General features: G+C 33.8%; 1 protein-coding gene across 5 annotated transcripts in view; it reads right to left on the bottom strand.

The window, feature by feature from the left end:
• Nucleotides 1–27,286, bottom strand: part of Lrp1b (LDL receptor related protein 1B) — a 1,866,674-nt gene that overhangs the window by 114,934 nt on the left and 1,724,454 nt on the right. For 4 of the 5 annotated variants that reach the window (XM_070023764.1, XM_070023773.1, XM_070023793.1 and 1 more), the window contains exons 73-79: nucleotides 23,897–24,022; nucleotides 23,083–23,220; nucleotides 21,202–21,336; nucleotides 16,543–16,662; nucleotides 15,263–15,504; nucleotides 2,215–2,438; nucleotides 1,131–1,237 (exon numbers count right to left, since the gene is read on the bottom strand). In XM_070023764.1, the coding sequence (XP_069879865.1) occupies nucleotides 1,131–1,237; nucleotides 2,215–2,438; nucleotides 15,263–15,504; nucleotides 16,543–16,662; nucleotides 21,202–21,336; nucleotides 23,083–23,220; nucleotides 23,897–24,022 (1,092 nt within the window). The remainder of the gene's footprint in view (nucleotides 1–1,130; nucleotides 1,238–2,214; nucleotides 2,439–15,262; nucleotides 15,505–16,542; nucleotides 16,663–21,201; nucleotides 21,337–23,082; nucleotides 23,221–23,896; nucleotides 24,023–27,286) is intronic. The other variant, XM_070023803.1, reaches the window with a different exon arrangement.

Raw genomic sequence — 27,286 nt, 5'->3', positions numbered from 1 at the left:
GTCAGAAATAATAACTCCAATGTTATACCTAGATGGGAAAACGAAGTCTTTTTTTGTATTTTTTTATTGTAAAAATACTGTACAGAGTGGTTACAGTTATGTAAGCAAGGTAATGGGTACATTTCCTCTCAAGCATTGTTGCCTCCTCCTTTGTTTTTCCCCTACCATTCCTACCCCTCCCACTTCCACATCTACCCCGCCCCCTTGCTCACCCCCCCCCCCCCCAGTGAAAGTTGTAAAGTTCATTTTCAACATAGTGTCTTGTACATATCATTGTTACAATGGGTCAACCTGTATCACTATTTAAGCCTCCATCGGAAAGAATGTTAGGAAATGGAAAGACTTGGAAAAAGTATATTAAGTGAAGTAAGCCAGGCCCAAAGAAACATAGGTCCCATTGTTTCCCTTATTTGCAATAACTAGTACATGTATAGGAAAAGCAGAAAAGGTTAAAAGCTATGTACATATGACCATATAAGATGATGTTAAGCGAAATGAAACCCATGATAGGGACAAACATTTTTTTTCTTCCTTGTTATTGTTTCTAATGTATTTATAATGTACCATGTGATTTTTTTGTTTCTTTGTATGTTCCTCCCCCGTGGTATAACCCCTGTTTTCACTGTATTTGATGTCAGTGCCCTGCATCTTGTATATACATTTCTCTAATTTGGGGAGAGAAAAGGAAAATGAAATCTTATTTAAAAGATGTATTATAAAAAGGTGAGGAGTCATAAAACCTGTCTTACTTATAAATTCTTTCATTTTTTTCTATTTTCACTTTCATCCTCTGAGAATATTATTGTGTATCCCCATAGCATTACATATGTCTGTAAAAAATACCCTGTTACACTGCTATATACTGTCAAATTCTTGTGCATGTGAAATCCTACTAATAACCTTGCAAGGGCATTTTTAAATAACACCCCATAATCTAACTGGAAGTATGATAATAACCTGTCTCTCAAGTTGGGAAAATATTAGTGCCTTCCATAAAAATCATACTACAAATTATTTTACCAACTTGTAAAAAAATGATTGTAATTCCAACAAAACCAGAACGAAATGTCAACACTAATATGCATAGCATCCTGCTTCACAATTTAGAATGTGTCAGAAAGGCCTCCTACCTGTGGGTCTTTGCAGGTTCTTTTGTACTAAAATCCTTCTTAGAGTGCCATCCATGGCTGCTTCCTCTATGTGGGAGTGGTCACCGATGACAGTCCAGTACATCATCCTGAAGAGAGTAGGTTAAGGATGTTAGCCTAGTGATGGTGCTGTTGTAACCTGGTTTTGCTCCCTAAGGTTTTGTATCTGCAGATCAGAATCACTCCCAGGTCTCTTAATGGTCTTTTAATAAGTAGATTCCAGGACTCAATTTGAAAACACACAAATTAAGAAATAGCAATAAGGATCCATGGAAATAAGCATTTGACTGTTCTAAATTTTGAAAATTGTATATAACGTGTTTCAATATTTGATACACAAATTTGAGTTTTAAAAAGATTATTTGCATCTTAATAGGTAAATATTTCAATCACTTGAAAATATCTCGTAATGTTAATGTTCATTTTAGTGTGGACTTTACACCAATATACTTCTTAAAAAAGAGGTGACTAATGTTTGAAATAGAATTTGTTTACTCCTTTAGGAGACAGACTCTAATTCTAGCAACTGGCATTTCTCTTTTTACACAGGAACTAATGACTTTTGGATAATTATAAGATTTTATGTATTATTTCCTATCCTGTTTTGGTCACTGTTTCTAATTAGCTTTCTTAAATTATTAGAAATGAAATGTTTATCTTACATTGTTCAAATTTGTTTATACATATGTACTACATGAGTATATTTAATGTACTTCATGAGTATATTTAATGTGCTACATGAGTATATTTAGTCTTTTAAGAAAATAATAATAGATTCACATGTTTATCAATCAGCTTCATTATTTTGTAACATGTCCATAAAATGAGAGAGGCATAAGCAGACATTCAACCACACTCTGAATGTATCACATGACAGATTTTCTGAAAACAAGTATTTTGTGTCATCATTGGTGCGAAATGGCATGCTTGTGAGAAAGAGAAGAGAGAAATATGGACTTTTCCAGAAGTCTTGTTATTCCATTACATGTCAAACATTACAGAAACAAACTAGAGAGTACAAAACAGACCCGCACATTGAAAGATCAATACTAGACTATTTACGTACCCTCTTTTAGGATTTACAGCAATAGCATAGGGTTCTCCAGCCATATTTGTTAAGAGTCTGGTGCAGTTGGGGCCATTCAGCTGTCCGACATTGATAGAATACCTCAGACTGGTCCAGTGAGTGGTGTAATAGCTGAACCAGTGCATTCTAGAATGATCAGTCCAATAAATATTACCAGCAACCCAGTCAACTGCAATGTCCCTGGGTCTTTTAAATTCAGGACACTAAAAGAAAGAACAACATACCACCATATATTCAAAGGAAAATTAGTATACTTTTCTGTAAATATACATTGATATTAATCATAAGAAAATGGTCAGGTCTTATTACAAAATTTCAAATTAATACTAGGCTCCATCTTTATCTTAAGTGCATTGAACTACACTTGTTTAATCAGCATATTGCTAGAATATTTCCATGACCATAAGAAGTTCACCTGTGACATCTCCCAGTCAGCATATGTTAAGGGTTAAGGGTACTCATAATTTGTATGTTGTATGTGTGTATGTGTGTGTGTGTGTGTGTGTGTGTGTGTGTGTGTGTGTGTGTGTGTGTGCCATTCCTGGTTCTTTATCTCAGAGCCTGGGAACTGTCCCTGAGGATTTTTTGTTTGTTTGCTAAAGACTAGTGCTGTACCACTTGAGCCACAACTCTACTTTTGTTTTGTTTGTTTGTTTTGAGATTAAAAATCTCATATAATTCTATGCCTGGGCTGACTTTGAATCTTGATCCTCAGATCTCCACCCTGTGAATAGCTAGTATTAGAGGAGTGAGCCACCAGTGCCCATCATGAAGAATCATAATTTTTATATCTATTACCATAATTTTTTGAAATAGTTCCTTAATCATAGGTAAAAACATCTGCTCCACACCATGATTTCATAAACATTGCTAGATAGAATTTAATTTTATGAATATATAATTATTTAATTACAGCTCTTCTGATTAAGCCCACACATCTTATTTATAAATTTAGGCCACTGCAACTGATGTGCTGATTAATTTTATGCCCACACTTAGCTACTCATTGCTTTTCTATATTTCCATAACAATTTCCATACAATTTTCAGCAATTCATGAAGGCATAAAATGTCCTCTACATTCTCATAATATACCATAATATACCATTTGATCTAAAAGACGGAAGAGCAAACCAGATACATCTAGACAGTTACTGTAACTTAATATCTTTTGAGGAAAGTTGCAAATGTATCTGATAATTTGGGGTCTTTAGAAAACATTCAACATTCTGGAATTATTGTGATGCAGTAGTGAAAGACTTCATTAGGAACAGACAGCTAGGGAAATATTGCATTCTCTGTACCCTTCAATTAACTTGATCATATTAAACAGAAACTAGTATAGTCATAATTGGACATAGTCAGGTTATTGTGCATAACCAAAAATCAGAAGGGATTCCTAGGAATATTATATCAAGAATAGAAACAATTATTTGAAGGTGATTACAACTTAGACATATAGTCAATGTCTAAGAGCATCATTAGGACTTAATCCAAGAAGAAATATGATGTTTTAATCCGTAACTCTTTGCTTCGTGGTTGAGTATTTTACAGAATTTATTAAACAGTTCATTGAAAGTGATGAGACAAAACATAATCAAAAGAATATGGGCCAGGAGCTGGTGGCTCACGCCTGTAATCCTAGCTATTCAGGAGGCTGAGATCTAAGGATCGTGGTTCAAAGCCAGCCCGGGCATGAACAACCGTGAGACTCTTATCTCAAATAAAAACCAGAAGTGGAGCTGTGGCTCAAGCGGTAGAGTGCTTGCCTTGAGCTGAAGAGCGGAGGGATAGCACTCAGGCCCAGAGCTCAAGTACCACGACCATCAAAACAACAACAACAACAACCAAAATGACAAAACTAGGAATTTTAGCTGTTGTTTGCTGGGTAACCACTAAGAACTAAGAAAGAAATTATGGCCTAAACCACACATTGAACCCAGAGACAGTTTCTAATGATACTTACTATCAGAGTTTTGATATATTGGGCTTCAGCAAAAATAAAAATGAAAAAAAAATTATGGTACCTTATTTCTTAGCCCTAATAATAAGTATTGTCCATATACTGGTTAGCTATCTTAAAGTTATCTAAATTAAGTATAAAGCACTCTGCAATACACAGTGTTCTAGAAATGTCAGATAAATAATAATCATAGATGGTTATTACATAAAGATATGTCATAGTCAAACTAAAACTCAATTTCAGATACACTAGTATATAAATTAGCTGCATTTTGTTTTAGTTTGGCAGCAACAAAAAAATGTATTACTAAATGTCATGTGCATGTCAATATAAGTCATAATTTTATAAATTTTGAAATATAATGTCTAAAACTGAAATTATAAGCTGTTCCTAGTCACTTGTGGTATATTTATCATTTTCTAATACCAGTAAAGCAAGCTCTTAGCATGGTAAGAACAGGCAAATAGAAAAAAATAGAAAAATATTCTCTACTGTGACAGATGTAAATACACATTTATACATAGTGTCTTCCTAAATGCTACCTTGGAAGAAAATATGACTTCTAAACTATTTTAAAGCCACTATATTCATTTTGTTTTACTTAAGCTCAAAACCAGCCTCATTATCTTTTAATTGCACATGTCTAAATTGTACCAGTGATGACTTGAAGTCTATATTCCTCATGCTTATAGAGCACTCAGAAGTTTGATTTTGCAATGCTCTCTGATAAATGGGTTTTGAAAACTCTACTAGCTGTAAATCTTATAAGGATAAACATAATTTCAGTTTCACTTCTAGTGTAAGTAACATGGCTTAGAAGAAAGAAAACAATCTAACATGGCAATAACAGGAGATACTAATGATTTGTAAATTGCTTTACATCTCAAAATTTTGGTCTCTGATAATAGGTTAAGTGATTCCTACTGTTATTCCAGTAATACCTAAAGTAGTAAGAAAAGGGGGCCAATTCTAGTCACATCCAATCAATTCGACCTAAACTGGTGGTGTTTATGTTTTTTTTTTCTGTTTTTTTTTTTAACCTTGCTAATCTAGCAGGGTAAAGAGTTTATGTTTTGAATACTCATTGATGCTCACCACTGAAGAGACCATTACAGAACAAGACATCCAAGGAAAGAAGATTTTTTAAGACAAAAAATAAAAGAGAAGGATCAGGAGAAAGTGAGAAATATGAAGATCACTATCATGAGAATGTGACAACAGTAAGATGATAATCTCATGGAACCCGTGGGCCAATTAGAAAATCTTTTTTTTTTTTTGTTGTTGTTGTTGTTCTAAGTCACATTACAAAGAAATAATCCTTCATTATTTCTTAAAACTAGACCAAGATTGTGAGTGGTGTTAACAATATGAAAGTGGCTCACGTAAACTGATTTTGACTGAGTGAAAGGCAGAGAAGTTTCTATTGGATTTTGATACAATAACCAACTTACGAGAGCCAACAAATCCTTCCTGTTTAAAAAGAAGGAAAACAAACTAAGGTTCAAAGACTAAAATGAAAGAACTGGCTTGAAATTCAGGGCAAAATACCTTAAACCACTTGGCTTTAAAGAGGCTGAAAACAAAATAGAAGACACTATATTGGAAAGAAAAAGAAAAAAAAAATAAAATGATTCATTTATTTGTTAGGCTAGCTCAATAAACAGAAAGGTCAAGGAACTAGAGACATCAATTAGATGTATATCTAAGAGATATTAGAAGCAAGTGGTTACCCTGACAACCACAGGTATTGTTCTTATTGTTGCACAAACTCAATGACACATTTTGATGGATTTCTTCAGACAAATTTTCTTTCTTAATAAGCTTTCTAAATACATAGGCAAAGTTATGGTGCCTAAGGCAGTCTGCTTTGTGAAGGTATATTAATCGTATGAATGAAACACTGAAATCTTACAGACAAAACTGACAGCTTGATTGTAACAAAATTAAGGTTCTTATTTTAAGTTATAATTCTTGTCTACTTTCAAGTTCTGGGTATTGGAAACTATCTGTCACAAGTTCAGCTTTAGTAAACTAAAGATGTAAGTCCCTGAGGCATTGGTTTAAAAACAGGAAAGAGGCAGAGACTTATGAAAAGAGAGTTTAAACATTAGAACAGGAAAATTGTTTTCTTTTTTTAATAGGGTTACAAATACATATTAAGGTTGTTTTAATTAGCAAAGGATATATTTAAGTAACATCCTCCATTATTAAATAGAAAAGTTGTGCAGAGAAAACATAATGAATGCTTGGGTACTAAATGAAAGGTCAATTTTATACACATATCTAACTTGTGAAAATAATATATCTTAAAAATGCAAACTATTTTTCAAAGCTTGGAAATATTCATGTACCGAAAGTAGAGCAATATTCAGAATACTAGTGTTAATCAAGTACTGTCACTTGTTTTAATGGTATATATACCCAGTTAGCCTATATTATTAGGTTCTTTTATTGTTACAGCAAACTTGTTTACTTATTTTTGTTAATTACATAATTGTTTCATAAAAATTTTGTTAGTTTTGTCTGTGAGTAAAGAGAAGGAATTGACTTCAATCAATAAACCATGAACTTATTAGACAGTGGGTCAAAAGATCAAAAATGACTTGAAAATGGTCATAGAAGAAAATGTGGATGTTATGTCCCTAAAATTATGAGCTAAACATTTTCTTGCTAGGCTACGGTGCTAGTCTAACATTCCTCAACTTGAGCCATACCTCTTGCCTGGTATTTTATTTTATTTTATTATTTATTTATTTATTTTGTCAGTTGTGGGGCCTGAACTCTGGGCCTGGGCACTGTCCCTCAGCTCTTCAGCTCAAGGCTAGCGCTCTACCACTTGAGCCTCAGCCCCACGTCCAGCTTTCTCTGCTTATGTGGTGCTGAGGAATCGAACCCAGGGCCTCATGTATGCAAGGCAAGAGCTCTACCACTGAGCTACCTTCCCAGCCCCTCTAGCCTGGTATTTTAGTGATTAGTTTGAAGATGGGATCTCATGGACTTTTCTGCCTGGCTGATTTAGAACCACGGACCTCTGAATGTAAAACCCCTGAATAGTAGGATTATATATGTGAGTTATGTGCACCTGGGTAAAATTTACCTTCTTAAGATGATAATTAGTTATTGCACAAAAATGCCCTTCAAATGATAACAGTAAGTATGAAGTAATGAGACCTTCAAATGATAACAGTAAGTCTGAAGTAAGGAGACCTTCATATGATAACAAGACTGGGTCTATGATTCCCCTAGATAATTGGCCCTTGTGTTTCCCTAGATTTTTTTTTGGTCCGGTTATGGGGCTTGAACTCTGGGCCTGAGCACTGTCCCTCAGCTCTTCGGTTCAAGGCTAGCGCCCTACCACTTGAGCCACAGCGCCACTTCCGGCTTTTTTCTTTTTGCTTATGTGGTGCTGAGGAATTGAACCCAGGGCCTCAGGCATGCAAGGCAAGGCTCTACCACTGAGCCAACTTCCCAGCCCCAGATGGTTTGTTTTTATTTAACATTCTCCTTAGGTTTAATTCCTCACACCTTATGTAGTTTTGGCCTATATGTAAGCTTTGTGCTAGCTCCATTAGGTTTGCTGGTCTCTGAGAAAAGAGTCCACCAGCAGTCCTTTCACTCTCTAATAAAGACTCACAACTTGAACTCTTAAGTGGTGGCTTCTCTGTTTCTTGCAACTGAGTTTCCTTACAACAAGTTGAACCTCAGATATGGGCCTCCTGAATAGCTAGGATTACAGGTGTGAGCCACCAGAGCCTGGTAAACCTTTTTGTTTCAATATAAGTTGAGGTCTCTGGTGACTATTTTCAGTGATGATAATGATGAAAGTAATTTTTCTTAATAATGCGTATTTGGTATATTGAGATTTTAATGAAATCAAGGAAATAGAATATGTAATAGTCTAGAGTGAAGAGGGAAAAAACTATATATATACGAAATTGAAATATGGTCAAGATATGGCTGAAACAAAAAAATGTGTGGTATCTGTGTATATGTAGGTTTATGGTGTCAAATATGTAAGGAGATAGAACGTGGTGGAAGATGAGACTGAATATTATGGAAAGACTTGGTAAACAATGGGTTTCCAACAGATATTCATTAGAAAGGTTAAAGTGGGGATGATCAGTTTCAAGTTAGATTGATAATTATCAATGACTAGTCATTGGGAAATGGATTATCAATTGTTTTCCAAAATTTAGCTAGCACTTGGCTAGTTTTGTGACACATCACCTATAGTCTTACTTATGTATTGATCTAAAAGGTTACACCACTGGACATTGGATATCATTGGCTTTTCAACCTTGCTTGTTTCAACTGAAATCCTGGAAGTCATTCACACATACAAGCACTCTGATCATTGGTCAGCACATGTCCTAAATATTAAGATTTCTAAAAGCTCCCAAGTGATACCAATGCCCTTTAAATGTAGCGTAGGATAAGAAAGGACATGGAAAATATAAGTTAGAAAGTTATCTTAGACATTTTGTGTGTATGCCTGATATTGAGGATGGGACCCAAAGCATCACACATGTTATACAAGAAGTCTTAAAAGCTATGTTCCCAGAAGCTTAATGGGATTTTAGCATTGGAAATAAGACCTCAAACCTGAAATGCTGTTGGCCTCTGCCTTCTGGGAGCTTAGATTACAGATGCATATCAGTAATTTTCAAGTCATATATTATAATTTTATTAGTCAAATTAAATTTGAGAAATTTATTAGAGAAGAATATCAGTATAAATTTATTTGCTTGAAATAGGAGAAATCAATATGTACCTTATATAAATAGAAGTACCTGGACTAAAGTCCAGAAATTTTAACTTTTAGATAAGATAAACCATATGTTTTCTCTATCATAATAAATATTTAGAAACGGGCTATAAGCTGGATACCATTGGCTCACACCTACAATCCTAGCTACATAAGAGGCTGAAAACTAATGATTATGGTTCAAAGCCAGCCCAGGCAGGAAAGTCTATGAGACTTTATCTCCAATTAACCACCAGAAAACCAGAAGTGGAACTGTGGCTCAAATTGGTAGAGTGTTAGACTTGAGTGAAAAGGACAGCACCCAAGCCTGGATTCAAACCCCACCCAGAACCGGAAAAAAAAACACATAAAAAACCCCACCGCACAGGGTATATTACGTTAATAGTTTTGACAATTTTAATGAGATAACGTGTCTATAAGACAAACTATCATCATTTTGGATATGGTTCAGGGAATAACTTGAGATTGAGAATGAATTAAAATGAAAACAGTCCTAAGAGGGTGTCCTAATATGCTCCTGGGAGAAGTTGAATCAGTTTAATCAGAGGCTTAATCAGTTATCATCATCATCATCATCATCATCATCATTATCATCATTGTAGCACAAAAGTGACCAAAATGGGATCATGGATCATACACTCAAGGTAAAAAAAATATTTAAGCTTCTGATTAAATATTAAAGATGAAGAGAACAGATTGTAAAAATGAATACTGTGGTCAATAAGACAGACATTTGTACAATTCACTGCCACAAAGGCCATAATATTACAGGAAACACCTTCAAATACTAAGAAACAACTGAACTCATGTGTAATATTTGCTATATTTAAATATATATGTGCACGTCAATCTTTACAACATGTTTACTAGAGAAAGCATCTCTGAAAAGAATCTGGTCTTCAGTTGAGTAGTAAAAAAATAAAAGGGCAAAAGCATTGTAATTCATTGTTGAAGTCCCTTTTAATACTGTACGAGAGCAATCAGTGAAGTCTTTGGAATTAAGTGCAGCAAGAGACTCATACCGTAAAATCCTTAATCATAAATTTTCTCATAATTGACTCTTCAGCTACAGCCATGGGAACATTTCCAGTTATAGTTCTAATGTTCAGTTAATCTGTGAATAAAGTTTCAGCTAGAAGACTATATACTTTCTCCACTCTTAAATAAATTATTCACTGGCATATCTTCTGTAAGAATTATGATATATAATTTATACACAGTAGGACAAAAATCTCTTATAATTTTCTAAATACTTAGTGCCAATATGATGTCTTATAAATTTTTCCCTCATATACTTTCATGAGATGCTCTATTCTTATTGTTCTGATTTTTATTCAGTGTTCAACTAGAATATAAGTGCTACAATTTTCTTCATTTTAAAAATTGTTTTCAAAGGTAGGTAAAATAGAATGCACATGCCTGTAATCCTAGGAGTTAAGGCAGGAGGACTGTCAAATTTAAGGACAGGCTAGGCTATATAGTGAGAAAGTAGATGACAAACATATGAAGAAAGAAATAGAATCAGAAACCAGGAATGAAAAGGAAAATAGAAGGGGAAACAAAATAATAGCTACCACACTTGAAGTCTTTATTAAACTAAAATGATATGATTAAACCCAATGGGAAATTAAAAATGATCATATGTATTAATTTTAATAGAAACGCTACAAAATTCATACATTTTCAATTTATTGTTAGCTGTATAATAAATTACCAATTTTCAAACCATATTAAATATTGGAACTAAGGTGAGAAAAATACCAGAATAACACTCAAACTGAAGCACACAAACTAAAAAGCATAAGTCCAGGCCATGAATATCTATATAATCATCTTGCAATATTTATAAATTCATTATCTTACATAGTATTCTTTTTCTTTCAACTGTAAATGTGACAACCTCATTCTCTAAGGTTTGGGAAGAAATGTAACCCATAATTTACTTTTAGCTAATAACTGAAAATAACAAAAATTGTGTCACTAAAATTAAACTTCTGTGATAGAAAAACATGTAATTTTTTTTAAATTACAGTTCTAAAAAAGGACTGTTCAGATAAACCTGATAACATATGATATTCTGTAATGGTTAGAACAAAAGAACAATTCGTTAATGGGAAATTTGTCATAACAATTCCATCATAGCCGTGACTTCTCGCAAGTTAATTTATCACTGTAACACAAGCCTGAATCTAAGCCATTGTTTTAATTTTCCTAATTATACTGTATGAAAACTTGAAAACAAAACATGCAAAAAAGTCTAAGAAACTAGGAAAAAATGAAGAAATGTGATTAGAATTGCTTTGTTATAACATATTCTATAATATTTTGATAAATTTTCAACATATCTTAACTGTGTGGTGATCCAGAAAAAGGTAAAGTGAATATAAATGAGACTTTACCTACACCCAATTATTTTAATGGCTTAAATGTTATAGAGAATTAGGAGTGCCCCCTCAATCACTGTAGAAATTACAGATTATTTAATAATACAGAGGGTAGACATTAAATCCCTATTCATGTATACATATCAATTCAGATAGATAAGAATTTTAAATGTGAAAAACAAAGCAAAAGCATATGCAAAATAACCAATTGAAAGTATTACATATGTTAGAGATTATTGTAAAAAATGTGAGCTATTAAAAAAACTGAAGGAAAATATAATCCTATTCACAACACAAAAAAATGAATCCTCTATGAAGCAAAAGCACATGCCCTTATGCAGCATACATCCTAAAAAATGCATTCATGTATTTGTGTGTGCATACGTTTGTACCATTATTTAAATATAACTTTTATTATGATGGAATAAGTCATTGCTACTTCATCTTCAAATGTTCCACAATATTTTATATGGTATCATATATCAAGTATAGGAATTATCAATTGTACTTCAATTAAAAATAAAAAAATATTAAGATAACAAAACGACCTTTTGCTGAAAGCTTTCCAGGAAAAAAATAACCTAATTAGTTTTTAGAAGATATGATTAATAATGAATTATTAAGTGTGGTCATTTTGAAGATTCTCTTTTACATAAATAAGAGCATAACAAAATGTTATCCATGTCTCAAAACAAATATGTCAAGGGAATCTGAACATTTGTTTTCTAAGAAATGTTTAGTTCTGTACTGATAATAAGTTAATATACCCTTTTTTAACTATTTGGATTCTTCCAAGCATTGACCTACATGTTAGGACTTACTATTATAAAATTTTCTTGTGTAACTTTTCTTACTAGAAGTTATATACTGCCCCCAAATATGTTCTTTTGTTGCAGAAGATTATCATATTCCAACTACTATAAGTTAATGCAAAATCTGATTATGCTTTTTTATGTATAGATTGGATCATGTCAGTCTCTTAATCTTTAAATAATTTAATTGTCTTAAGGGATAAAAAGTATCATCCAATTTTGTAAAGCCTAGGGGTTTAGAGATATCATAAGCATTTCCAACTGTAAATAACTTAGACTAAATTTGAATTTTAAATTTGTAATCATAATTAGTATTCCAAGAATATTCACAGATTACAGAAGAGTATTCTCTTCAAAATTTTTAAAGGAAAAAGAACATATCAAAAATTACATTTCTTTGGTATGGACTTTATTTAACATTTAATTTTCTGAGTAATATACTTCTGGTTTCTAGTACAACATGTTTCTTGCCCTTTACTGGGATGGCAATATTATAATCCATTCGATAAATGAGAATAGGCATATGGATATTGTTATAACCTAACTAGCCCTTTCATTCTAATTCACTGATCATAGGTCATAATTTGCCTATATTTTATGTGTTTTCCTCTCCTTTCCTTATTGATTCAGAGATAGAAACCAATTATAGTACAATCTGCCTAGAAAAATTCCAGACACTCAGGCTGCTAGAAATCAAAGCTGGCTTAAGACCAGCTCAGGTAAAATATTAATGAGACCCTATCGATAAGCTAAGTTTGCTAAAGTGCATCTTTGTCCTCAGGTATGGAAGAGTCCTTAGGTAGGAGGTTTACATTTCATGCCAGAGTCATACAAAAATACAAGGGGGTAGAGCACCTGCAAGTAATTCCAGAAACCCAAGTTCAAATCCCAGTACCATTAAAAAAAGACAAGTAGAGTTCATGATCAATATACTAATTGGTGCCTGGCTGGTGTTACTATGAACATACATTTTACATGGATGATAGAGTAACTCATTTCATAAGGGTAGAAAATGAATTCTGTATCAAAAACATGAATTTCAGGTAAAGAAAGCCAAATGGTTCAGGTAGTATTATTCAGAAGAGGAAATTGCCTAATATTATATGCTTTTCATATAATGATTACTTATATGAATAAGAATGGGACTATGAGTGAGATGTTACATATACCTCAATCAATTGTTCTAAAGTTTACATTGTACAGTCAAGAGCAACATCCATATGGTATGTACTTGTATACCAAGCAAAGTTGAATATCTACCCACCTATCTGTCTATCTATCTATCTATCTCTATATCTACCCATATATACATTTTTATTTTATATAAATGTGTACACATGTATGCCTTCAATAAAACTTCCTAAAATAGTTTGTAGCATACTAAGTTATTGGAACAAAATTTAAACTAAGTTGTCATGAATCCATAGCCTAAAATCTACAATGTATTTTCTTTATTACATTAATAACAAATGAAACTGTGATATAGGCACAGTGTTTTTAGTGATTAAATTAATTCTGATTATACACATGTGTTTTGCTTTTGGTCTGGTATGAAGGACAGAGATTCATTGTGAGGGAAGAAGACAGATGATCTAAATTTCTTGACTCCTGGAACAAGTCTGAATAGAAGTAAAATTATTATGCAACATTATCTTGGGACAGAAAATTTGAAGAAGCTCTTCATGTATATATGAATTTTTACTAACAGTTAATCTACCTTAAGCCCTATTGAATAGCTATTTTTGTTCGTGTTCCTTCCTAGCCCCTTAGCTTCTTTATAAACCAGCTTAGGGACAAAATTAAAATATGCTGAGTATTTGAGTCAGATGGTATTTTTGTAGTTTAAATCTTTATGTAAAAAACAGTGAGGACTTCCAGACAGGTGCCTTTAATTCATCTTAAATATAAATTTTCAGTTACATCCTGCTGTGGGCACATTTGACTTTGTGATTTTGTGGTTACATGCCAGAGTGCTAAAAGTAAATATCTGTCATTTTCTTCCCAGGTTACTTCAAAACTCAAAATATAAGATAACATTGCCCTGAGACAAACACTGAGAGTCTACAACACAAAACTAAGCAAATGTTCTAGTTTACTTTTCTCAAAAAGTATAACCATGATAATCAACATGTCCATCACAGACCTGGAAGAAATATTGCTCTGCTTAGATATTGCCCAAATATAGTTATCAGGAAAGGAAGAAATAATTACACTATAATATACTATAATATACTTCTTTTCCTAGAAGTGTATTTCTGATATTATTACCTTATATCATAAAAAGTAATATTTACATCCTTATGTCATTTTGGAATATGTATGGAGCATATATGTGAAATATACTATGTTCAAGAAATGTAAGCTATCACTTAATAAACTTATACAAATGAAAAAACAAAATCATTCAGCTAATTAATTTCATATGCTTCTATAAAATAACTAAATAGGAAGAACATTTTTTCCATCAGTTCATGTAATGTATTGCAGTTAGCACACAGTTTAAAAATTTACCAACACACCAATTGTACAAAACTAAACAGCATTATAAGTTATTCCCCCCTCAGGAAAATAAAACATACTCTGATTGTCAAGGCTAGATGTCAGTCTAAGTTTTAGAACAGAGGACGAAAAACATTTCTATATAAGAAAAAATTGGAAGTGATAATTAAATGTCAATTTCTAGGATATTGGCTGTAGCTCTCCATGTATTCTTCTCTTTAAAATGAAATCTTTTAAATTGTTTTTATTATATTTTTCCTACTGTTTGTGCAAAGGGATAAATGAAAATTAATCAACCTTCCTCTAAAAAGATATTATGCTTTTTTCCCCATCCTTGGTTTTGAACTCAGGTCCTAGGTCTTGTTCCTAAGCCTCTTTGTGCTCAAGGCTAGCACTCTATCACTTGAGCCACACCACATCTGCCTTTTTCTGAGTAATTTACTGGCAATAACAGTCTCACAAACTTCGAATCCCCATCCTCAAATCTCAGCCTCCTGAGTAGCTAGAGTTTGAGGTATGAATCACAGATTCTGGGCTTGTTATGATCTTTGAAAAGCAAACTGTGGCAAGGATTGTCTATCAAACATTAAGTGTGATTTACTTACAATCAGTCCACTGTTGGTTTGTCTCTTTTCTCTGTCATGGATCCTTTTGTAAAAAATTCCGCCTGGATTAAACTGAGTACTCCAAATAATCATATTTCTTTGATGATATACATCCATTCCTGTTATCCTTGAATTATGTTCAATATGAGAAATTTGTTGATGATCGCCACTGTAGTTGAATGGATATATAAAACCCAGGATATCAGTGTCATTAGCAATGTAGAGAACTTGATCTTCAGAGCCTGGAGATTATTATAATAAAATACAAAAATAAAGTAAATTTCAACTAAAGTTAAAGCAATAATGTACTTTAAAATAATCTTGACTTGTTATTTTGCACAGTTTCTTCTGTAATAATAACCATTGACTTTTACCTCATATTTTAGTCTATATGACTTTTGATTTATGATACTGTCCTCAAAATTTATCATGATTATTTACTTAGGTTTAATTACAGTAAAGCTACCTTTGTGAGCAGAAATCAGGTTTTTGAGAAAGATGTTCTTATGATGGAGGAATACTGTTCAGTAAATCAGAGTACATGTGATTCCATGGGTTGATTCTCAATATTATGGGAGCATCCTGAGTGATCATTAAACTTCAAAAGTCTCTGAGCATTTGTTTATTTAATCAAGTAACTTACTTTGGACTAAGACTGTGTCTTTAATTTTTTAAAGTTATCTTTAAATGCACCTTGGTAAACATCATCCTTTCATTCTTTGGTTAATTATTAAGATTTTATCTTAAATCTTTTAAAATCCCTACATAAACCATGTTCAATGTATGATGATAATTTTTGTTGTTGTACTTTTTTCCCAATGACATTATAATTTCTTAAATATACTGAAAGCAGATCATATAAAAGCGCTTCTTATTTAAATTATTATACTACCTTTTAAACTGGTAACCTTTCCTACAAATTCTTTCAAATGCAAAGTAAAAGACTTTCTTTTATGAAGAATTGAGAAGAGAGTTTGAGGTCTCCCAACCCAAACAAGAAATAAATGTTTATAAAGTTGGAAAATATTAATCATTGTACACATGTAACAAATGATCTCACTATGCCCAATAAATACATTTGATTATACATCAATTAAATTTTAATTAAAAGTTTAACTCATCCCATTAAAATACACATATTTTATATGTGTTCTATATATTTCTATATTTAATATAAAATTACATATATTGTAAATGATCAGCAATAATACTATTGTTAGAAAACAATACAAAACATTTTTCCTCCTTCATCTAATTTGTAATAATGGTTATAGCCTTACCTTTGGCTATGCAGGTATTATTCATTTCCTGAAAATTCTGGTCACACACACATTTGTATGAACCTTCCATATTTATACACTGATGGGCACATGTGCCAAACACCAAACATTCATTCAGGTCTAGAAAAGAAGAGTTCAAAATAGCATCACCATGATTTCACCTTTTCTTCCACTTTTCAGAATTTATCCTTTAACTTTTTATTTCTATATGTTTTTTAATTCTCTCTCAAATTTCCAGCCTGTGTCTTCCTGTGCTGTTTTCTGGGTAATGATGTTTTTTTTTTCCACAATGGCCTAAGTATAGAATTTATTATTTCAGGTTTGCTGCTTATTTCACTTAATGTCTTAAAATATGCATTCCAAACATCCCAACTACTTCATTGAATCATTCTGATTATCTGCCTTCCTATCTTCGTGTATGTCCTCTGCTAGTCCCTAGTCATATAATGTCCTTACATGCATTTACATACAAGATTTCTAATCCTCTATCAAGATGCACCAGAGTGTAGCTTTACTTGGTCTCCACCAATGTGTGAGAGTGATGACCCTTCCTTTCTCCTGTCCCCCATTAACTCTCCTGCTACTTTTCTCTTAGAATATTATTCTATAATATTATCCTCTCTCCTCTATGGGTAGCCCTTGAACGCATAAATTACACTGGGTTCTCTGGGTATGTATATGTGTGTAAGTTTGTGCATGTGTGTGTGGGGGGGAGGGGGAATGTACCTAATTTGTGACTTAACATCAGGGCTTGGATACTGTTCCTGCGGTGTTTGCCCAAAGCTAGTGCTCTACAACTTCAGCCATACATATATTCCTGCTTTTTTGAAAATAAAAGTCTTATGGGTTTTTCTGATTAAGATAGCCTAAAGTTTCAATCCTCAGATCTCAGAATTGAGTAGATAGATTATGGATACCAAGCACCAGTGACTGGCAAAATGGGTACATTTTTATCACCACATTCTATATGCTGGCAGAATATGAAGACATAGATTTACCACTGTCATACTTCTGGGGTCTTAGAAATTAAAACACTACTTAAGAATAAGGGTTTAAATGAGCAAAAATCCTTAAAACATCTATAGTTAAAGATATCTAAATCATAAGTCAGGGGCAGTATTTGGTAGCTTGGTACATGCCTCTATTTTTAAGGGTTTAAAAGCAGAGCAAGATTAAGATCAGTTAATAAAGTGAATTACTTTTTTGTTCTTACTCTAGTTTGCTTTGATCTACCATCACTTATATTGCCCTAATTATGGGAGAAATTTGTGAGATAAATCTTTGCTTCAAACTAGAGAATTTTAGGATCAACACACTAATAGGGCTATTTCTCCTTCAACACACAAGGCTTGTTCCCGTGATTGTTACTTGTACTGTGATCAGCTCCAGAGACTGACATAAGAAAGATCAGTACTCAAAGCTAGCCAGGAAAATATGTAAGGCCCTATCTAAGCCAGCAACCTTGGCTGATGTTTTAAACCTTCAAGACCAGCTATTTGGAAGGCATAGGTAAGAGGATCACAGTCCACAGGCCAAACCATGGAAAGTGTATGATCTTATCAGAAAATAATTGACAACAAAAACAACAACAACAAGGGCTGGGAAGGTGGCTCAGTGGTAGAGCATTTGCCTTGCATGTATGAGGTCCTGGGTTCGATTCCTCAGCACCACATAAGCAAAAAGAAAAAAGCTGGAAGTGGCGCTGTGGCACAAGTGGTAGAGCACTAGCCTTGAGCTGAAAAGCTGAGGGACAGCACCCAGGCCCAGAGTTCAGGCCCCACGACTAGACCCAAAAACAACAACAACAACAACAACAAAAGGCTTGCAATATGGTACCACTGTCAGAATGCCAGTCTGGTTCAGCTACAGTACCACCAAAAGTGTAAACAAAAGCAAAAACAACAACAACAACAAATGCACTCAATAATGTTCTAACTTTTTAATGCTAGAGTTAGGGATCCTCCCATTGACCACCTAAGTCAAAACTCCAGGGTTTTCTGACTCTATTGTCAAAAAGAAAATTAAGCAATAGAGTAACCTTTTCGTAGTTATCTCTAGTGCAGACTATTATTTCAAAAGTGAGATATAATTGTAATTTTTTTTTAGTACCTGTAACTTTGAACAGGTGCCTATTTGCCACTATGGTTTACCTTTGGTATACATCAAATACATAGTTCAAAAAGAATGCAAGTGCCTCACGTGTCCCTCTAAAAGGCAATACCATTGTTTGTCCTCTTCTATAGAATGAGGCCTTGGTGATAGCCTAGATAATAGCTTATGAAGAGGAGTAGCTATTCCACATATGCCTAACAATTGGAACAGTGTCTGGCATTTAGAAATTGAAAACATCTTTTGAATTTTCTTCTTGACATTCTTTCTATTGTTTTTTGAAGTAGGGTGATACTAAGGGTCTCACATTTGAGAGGCAGGTCCTCTTATCACTGAGACAGGCCTCTAGTCTTATCTTTTGCCAGCTATTATTTTTGAGATAGGATCTCACATCCTAGCCCATATATTCCTTGACAGTAAACGATCTTCCTAATTAGGGCTTCCTGTAATTGTTGAAATGAGAGCACCTGTCACTGCTTTCAACTTACTTCCAAAAAATAAACTGTATAGGACTTTTCCACCTAGGTTGAACTGGAACCATGCTCCTGCTCATTCCAATCTCAGCTTCAGGCATGAACCAGGTGTGCACAGTCTTTGGCATTCATTTTTCAGTATTTCTCCAGTTATTTCTTTATTGACTTTTTAAAAATTTTTAGATAAAGCCACTGACAACTTGGGCTACAAAGTCTAAGTGATATATTTCCCAATTTCTACACTAAATCAAAATTGCTTTCTGTATCACCTGTCATAAATGTAAATTTAATTAGATTTTATAAGTTGTTCATATGCAAGACATAAGTATTTCAATCTGCATTCAAAGCTATTTCAAATGAACAATGTAATTTGTGGTTGTATTTTTCATGGAATGTAATAATCACAAAAAATATTGAGAATAGAAATTCTGAATCTTGTAAATCTCTAGCATACAGCAGACTCCAAATAAATATTGGAAAACTAAGGCTATCGGAAAAAAAAATCTTGAATGTGTGTGCATATACCTGTGCATTTAAATACAATTAATAGGAAAGCCATGAGAAAATCATTTGTCTTTCCTTAAGAGAGATAACATAGGTTATGAGCTTTCTGTGTTGCATAGGAAGTGGAGAAATGTTATGACTAATCAATGAGCATGTAACTCAATGTTTATAAATACCTGACTATATATTACTCTATTTTGAGCATAATTTATATTGTTTAACACTGACTGACACAGTGTAATTGTGTATGGGGGGGTATGGGTGTGTATGTATGTGTGTGTGTGTGTGTGTGTGTGTGTGTGTGTGTGTGTGTGTGTGTGTGTGTTGTATGTGACTGAACTCAGAGCTTGGACAATGTTCCTAAGCACATTTTGCACAAAGATACCATTCTAACTTGAACCACTGCTCTACTTCTAGCTTTTTGCTAGTTAATTGAAGATAAGAGTTTCATGAACTTTCTTACCTCTCCTAGGTACTGGTTGTGATCCTTAGATCTATCAGTCTCTTGATTAGATTTACAGGTTTGAGCAACTAATGCCTGGTCACAATGTAGTATTTTTATTCATGTGAGCACATCCTAAGGCTTGAACTCAGACCTGGGTACTGTCCCTGAGTTATTTTGATCAATGTTAGTGCTCTACCACTTAATCACAGCTGAACTTTTGGCTTTTTGCATACTTAGGTGGAGTGTTGTAGCTTTCTTTTCTGGGCTGTCTTTCAATCATGATCCTCAGATCTCAACTGATTAGCTAGGATTATAGGCAGGAGCCCACTGGCACCTGGTCACATGTAATTTTCTAACTGAAGAGTATCAGAAAGAAATAATATAGATACAAGTGTCTATATTTACCCTAAATAAGCCAGACAAGTAGTTTGGATTCGGCTTTAAACACAATAATATCTAAATATGAATATCCATTTTATGAGGGAAATTTGAAGGACATATATTTAGCACTATCATTTGTGGTTCTATAGTTAAGACACAGATATAAAACATATTGACATATATGAAACAAATATGAGATTCTGTCCATCCTTCACTGAGCATTTTGAAAGAAATTCACAAGCATACTGACTTTGAATTTTTTAAACACACACACACACATACACACATTGTGTTACAAAAGATTATTTAAAACATAGTGTTGGGACAAAAGATCATAATTTTCTAAATGTTAATTAGCTGTTAGAGCATTGGAAATGCCACACACAAGAGAAATAGGGCACTATAAATACATTCTTTCATGAAGTGAGTCTAATTCTCCAATAGTTCCTGAAGCAGCAATTTTGTTATTTGCATTTCAAAACAGAACTTTCAGAGCACAATTGAAATTCCTGCAGGTCTGAATTTGCTACAGAAAAAGTGCTTTGTAGTATTAGAGAGGTTAGCTTAGCTGTGCAAACAAACAGGCTCTTGACCCCAGAGACTCTCCCTCTCTTAAGTGAAAGGTATCCCACGGATACACAGCATTTTGATGAAAATCAATCCCCTGTCATCTTGCAATTTAGCAGCCTTGGGAGTCCTTTATAACCCAAAGATTTAAGAGCAAGCTGTTGAGGAAATGTGCTCTACCTTCACACTGTCTGTTTTTCATGTTTCTCTGAAATCCAGGCTTACAGCGACAGAAAACAGATGTTTTTATTTGATGACAATATGCATCATCTCCACATGGCTTCACATTATCTTCACAGGTGTATTCACTGGGAGCTAGGATTTAAAAATATGATCAAAACTCATATAAGTCAGAGTCCTGAAATGGAGGTTTTATTTTTAATTTGGAATCATATTTAATTATCACATGATAATTATTTTTATAAATACTTTTAAGCCTTTACTTTGTGTAAATGTATAGAAGCAAAGGTAAAATAAACTCATTAACATTAAATATAATTTGCAACAAGCTACAGGTGTTATCAGGCCCTTATCATTGTAAAAGAAAGGAATGAGTCTGTGATTCTAATGATAGGCTACCTTTACAATGGATTCATTTATAAGTACAACTTTTTTAGGAGCTACTTAGAGATGTGTACATTCAGTGTTAACCTACATACATACACTAGTGAATTTAATCAAAGGGACTCCCACATTAATCAAACTAATAGTGTAAATGAGCAGTTTGTTAAAATGTTTAGCTTTGGATACACATGAGAAGTCACATTTGAGTGTTCAAAATGCTCCCAGGTTCATGGGTTGCAATGATGTAAAGAGAGAACAAGAAAGAGCTATTGGTCATTTCCAGAAAAAAATAGACTTAATTTCCTTGTTTTATCTTCCATTCAGGAAAACATTTTAGAGCTCCAATATATGAAAGTGATATAATTATAGAGATACCATTTAATTACCTCCAAATTATTTGAACAATTCTAATTTTTTGAGAAATGAAAACTGTAATTATTAGAATTGTAACTATTATTAATTCTCACCAATTCGTAAATAGGTGCACATGGCTGTGTTTGGATGGTATTTGTTATTTAGTGAACAATAACTCAGATGCAAAATTGAGAAAAAAGTAAATATTCAAAATAGGAAGTGCGTTGTGACATTCCTAGATGTCTGAATTTAGTCATAAATGTTTGAAATTCCTGAATGCAGAATATCAAGTGCCAAGCATTAAACACAAAATTATATCTCATAATTTCTAATAAGTATCACAGCATGCTAAAAAAAAAAGGGTAGTTGTGGGAGGGAAGGGATGGTAGGGGAAAAACAAAGGAGGAGGCAACAATGCTTGATAAGAAATGACTCATTACCTTGCTTATGTAACTAACCCCTTTGTACAGTATTTTCACAATAAAAAAACTTGTTTTAAAAAAAGAAAGAAAATAAATAGTTTTAAATATCAGTGGATTAAAAGTTTTCAGCAATGAATAAATTATTAAGCCCTTTGCCATGATTCAACCAAGCATCACTCTGTTTGCAAAACTCAAAAATATTAACTCTACATTTGTTTAAGTAGCATACTAAGGGATATAGAATATTTTTTGTTCTTAAATCCCTAATTTAAATATCACATGTTCCTCTTCAGCTCTAACAAGGAAATTCATTACAAAGTCAGCCTCTTCCACTTCATATTTTCTGAACTTAAAGGGATACTCTAGGCAGGTTGCTTTGGTAAAGAGCAAAAGTAAGCCTCTTTTAAAAAGAGCAAGCGGGGGCACCGGTGGCTCAGGCCTGTAATCTTAGCTACCCAGGAGTTTGAGATTTGAGGATCCCGGTTCGGTTAAGCCAGCCCAGGCCGGAAAGTCCTTGAAACACTTGTCCTCAATTAAACATCAGAAAACCGGAAGCGGCGCAGCGCTCTCCTTGAGCCGAGGAGCTCAGGACAGCACCCAGGCCAAGAGTTCAAGTCCCACAACAACAACAAAAAGCAAACGTTCCTGAAGTAATATAAGTTTCGCCACACAGAAATGTCAAAGGGGGTGGTATGCACCCATATTTGTTTAATAGACTCACTCATTTTGCAGCCCTGCTCATCAGAACCATCTCCGCAGTCATCAAGCCTGTCACACTGCAAGTCCATGGAGATACATTTCTTGTTATTGCAAGCAAACTCATCCTTCCCACAGGGCCTTGCCTTAGACACAAGCTTACCTACCAATTCAATTGAAAAATGTGGTAATTATGTTACAGAGTCAAAACTAATGTATGTAGCAAATTGTATGTTCAAGATTTTTACTACATGCTATGGACAGCTTGAGACTGTGAAGCTTTCTATAAGCACTGGGGCTAACTGAAAAATTGGAGCTGAATTTTAGCATGTTCATAAAAGTATTTTCTGTTTTTTTAAACAATGGCACATAAGAGGCGATGTTTTTGAAATGATAGAAACAGACACAAAGGAGTTCAGGTTAGGTTTCATCTACAAATGGTTTTGTAAAATGTTACTGTAAACCTTTAGAGTAGGAGCTTTCAAATTTATGAATTTTGGAATTTTGGAAATGGGATTGTGTGTACATGCAATCTGTTTAAGTCCACTGTCCTCTATCAACTATTTCAAAAAGCATCATTTTTAAACCAAGTTGTTTTGTTTATGATATTAGCATATTCTGGAAAAAGTGCTTTCATAGGGATTCTGGCTAAATCCACAGTCCTCTGCTGTGCAAATGAAATATTAGGTTATTTTCATACATGGTCAGAAGATCAAGTGCCTGAAAGCAATATATTCAGATATGCCAGATGGAAATTTTCCTATCACTTTAATCTCTCAGATCATTCTCCCGTTTTACATTTGCTGCTAAATCAATTATTTCTCATTAAACAGATTTACCACTGCAGTGATCTTCATCTGAGTTGTCCCCACAGTCATCAATCCCATTGCACATTTTCTCAGATTGCAAGCAAATTCTATTGTTTCCACATCTGTGAGGTCTTGTGGGTGGGCAAAGAAATTTGACTGGAAGAAAAGAAAAAAAATAAAATAAAACACAGAACAAAACAGAGGCAGCTCCTTTGCATGTAGAGACTTACAAAGAACACATTTTGTCTTTTTTCAAATTCATAATTTAGCTACTATAAATAAACTTTTATTGTGAAAATGCCTAATTGTGCATACTAGAAAATGTGATAAAAGAAACATATGAATCAAGTTATCCATGTGAGGAGCAGAAAGGAGCACAGCTGAACGGAAAGAAGGAAGGAAGGAAGGAAGGAAGGAAGGAAGGAAGGAAGGAAGGAAGGAAGGAAGGAAGGAAGGAAGGAAGGGAGAAAAGAAGGGAGGGAGGGAGGGAGGGAGAAAGGAAGGGAGGAAAATGTTTTGTTTTCATTTCCAGATGCTTTATGTTAGCTGATTTTCTTGATGTATAAAATTGTACAACATGGCAACAAGACACTTAGCTATCTCAATGAATAATTTCAGAGCACAGAGCCTGAACAAGCACATATTTCAGACCTCACATTGAAAATAGTCCATTTAGTGGGAAAAAAATTCATCCAACAGTATGGTGTCTAGGTCCTTATAATCTGTTTAAAAGAATATATATATATATATATATATATATAGATAGATAGATAGATAGATAGATAGATAGATAGATAGATAGATAGATAGATATATGGGCTGGGAAGATGGCTGTGCTTGCCTTGCATGCATGATGCCCTGGGTTTGATTCCTCAGCACCACATAAGCAAAAAAAAGCCAGAAGTGGCACTGTGGCTCAAGTGGCAAGCACTACTTTTATACTACTTTTATATTTATATTAATTATTAATTAATAATATCTATACTCTTGTTTATATAATGAACATTTTAATAATGTATTTATATAATTGCATATTATAATCTAATAATAATATTTATTCATTATATATATATATATGTATGTTCCCTCCTATCATGTCTTCTGCAGCCTTCACCTCCAAAGCAAGTACAATATTTATCTTTACATGTAGAAAACTCTGTTCCTAGTGGATACACACACACACACACACACACACACACACACACACACACACACACACACTTCATCTCATATGTAGTAATTTATTTATAAGCTACTATATCTTGGAGAGTTTCCAGTCTTGATTTAGTTCTGAAATAATAGATTGAATTGTAAAACATATTCTGAGGAAATTCAAGTTCAAAAAATTCACCCATTAAATCCTTTATTATTTCTGTCTGATCTTTTCTTCCTAAACATGAAATTAATCTCATTTATTTAGTTCAGTTAATGACACTTTCAAAGAAGAAAACAAATAATTGTTCTAAATTCATCCTTATTGTTCTCTTGATATCATACTACTCTCACTTTTTGTTATAACCATAATACTTCCACTCTTGTTTTTTTTTGTCAGTCATGGGGCTTGAAATCTGGACCTAAGTGCTGTCCCTCAGCTCTTCCGCTCAAGGCTAGTGCTGAACCACTTGAGACACAGAGCCACTTTCAGTTTTCTTTCCTGTCTGGGCTGGCTTTGTATTGCAATCCTCATATCTCAGCCTCCTGAATAGCTAGGATTACAGGCATGAGCCACTGCCACCTGGCCCGCTCTTTTTTTTTTTAATCTTACTTTTTCTCCACATAAAAAAATTAATCTAACACACATCATATTGACAGCAATCTATAATTTGGGACACTTCAGAGGTGCTTATAGACTTTTCATTAGCTTTTCCTTACTGCTTCTACACACTGATAACTTTTAATCAATCATCTTTGTAATGTACTATTTAACTGTTCCCTTAAACATACAACACTTTTTGCCTAACCATATTCATTTAACCGAAACCTCATTCTTTTCCGTGTGTACTCCTTCCTTTTTGAGATTTTTTTATAGATAAATATGTGTTTATTTATTTGCTTCAACCTCATCTTATCTTGTGTTTGAAGATAATTAATATTCTGACAAAAAAAACTTTTAGAACATTATTGACATATGTCCATATTCCATCTTATGTGTACATTGCATTTTAAAAATGAAATGTAAACAAATATTATTTTAGAGTCCGGATAGTTGATCATACCTGTATTCCAACACAGTTCTTTGCATTCAAATTCATTCCAGCATCCTAGATTACATCAGTATTTACATAAGCACACCAAAAAATATCTGCAATTCTTGTTTCTTTTTTTCTTTTTTTTTTTTTTTGGGTCCGGTCGTGGGGCCTGAACTCTGGGCCTGGGCGCTGTCCCTCAGCTCTTCAGCTCAAGGCTAGCGCTCTACCACTTGAGCCACAGTGCCACTTCCGGCTTTTTTCTGTTTGCTTATGTGGTGCTGAGGAATCGAACCCAGGGCCTTGAGCATGCAAGGCAAACGCTCTACCACTGAGCCACCTTCCCAGCCCGATTCTTGTCTCCTTGAATGACTTATAATTAAATGTCTGTTGGATTAATCTATCTATACTTCTACTTTCCAAGAAAGTTGTGCGCATTGGAGATTTAAAATAGAATTATCTTCATGATCCAGCCAACATGAGTTCTGTTTTGTGCACATATAAACATTAACCAATGCACATGACTGCAGCCTGTTTTTACCATTTCCCCCAAATTCTCAAATTTTCACCAAACCTCTGTTTCAAGATTGTAATTTAACAAGTCTCTTTATAAGCCTCCTACCATTTTATCTGGAACACTAGTCTAGTACTATGTCCACTATTTTACTCTCTACTTTTTTGTCTTTATTTTCATTACTGATGGTATTTATTAGCCTACACCACACTGAATACTACTTTAGTACTCTCCTAGAAACCTATGTTCTTTCTAGTAACCTGATTTTCCCCTTTCTCTTTTTCATTTTTGTTGTCTAATAAAACCCTAAACTTAGATGGATAAAAACCATCTGTCCTCCCAACATCTGTAACTAGGAATCCCAAGATGAGCAAGCTGCAAACCCCATCAGTGTCACCTACTAGGATTAGTCATTAGTGTTACTTGGAAAGCTTAATCACTTCTCCTACCTCCTGCCATAGGTATTCACATATGCATCCTTTCTAAACCTCCCCAAACCACACTTCAGCCCTCTATATGAACAGTTTTCCTATTGAACACCCAATGGAAATACTAAACATGGACATTTTCTAAAAGTATTAAAATTCTCAAATAAACATATCTATACACCATCTATCAACTTGTCTCATTTTATACGTGTGTGTGTGTGTGTATGTGTGTGTGTATGTGTGTGTGTGCCCTAGTCCTGTACTTGAACTCAGGGCCCAGACACAGTCCCTA

Source organism: Dipodomys merriami, unplaced genomic scaffold (assembly GCF_024711535.1).
Source record: "Dipodomys merriami isolate MVZ:Mamm:240054 unplaced genomic scaffold, mDipMer1.0.p SCAF_1, whole genome shotgun sequence".
In the NCBI taxonomy this organism is placed as follows: Eukaryota; Metazoa; Chordata; class Mammalia; order Rodentia; family Heteromyidae; genus Dipodomys; species Dipodomys merriami.
This window is presented reverse-complemented; position numbering and strand designations above follow the sequence as displayed.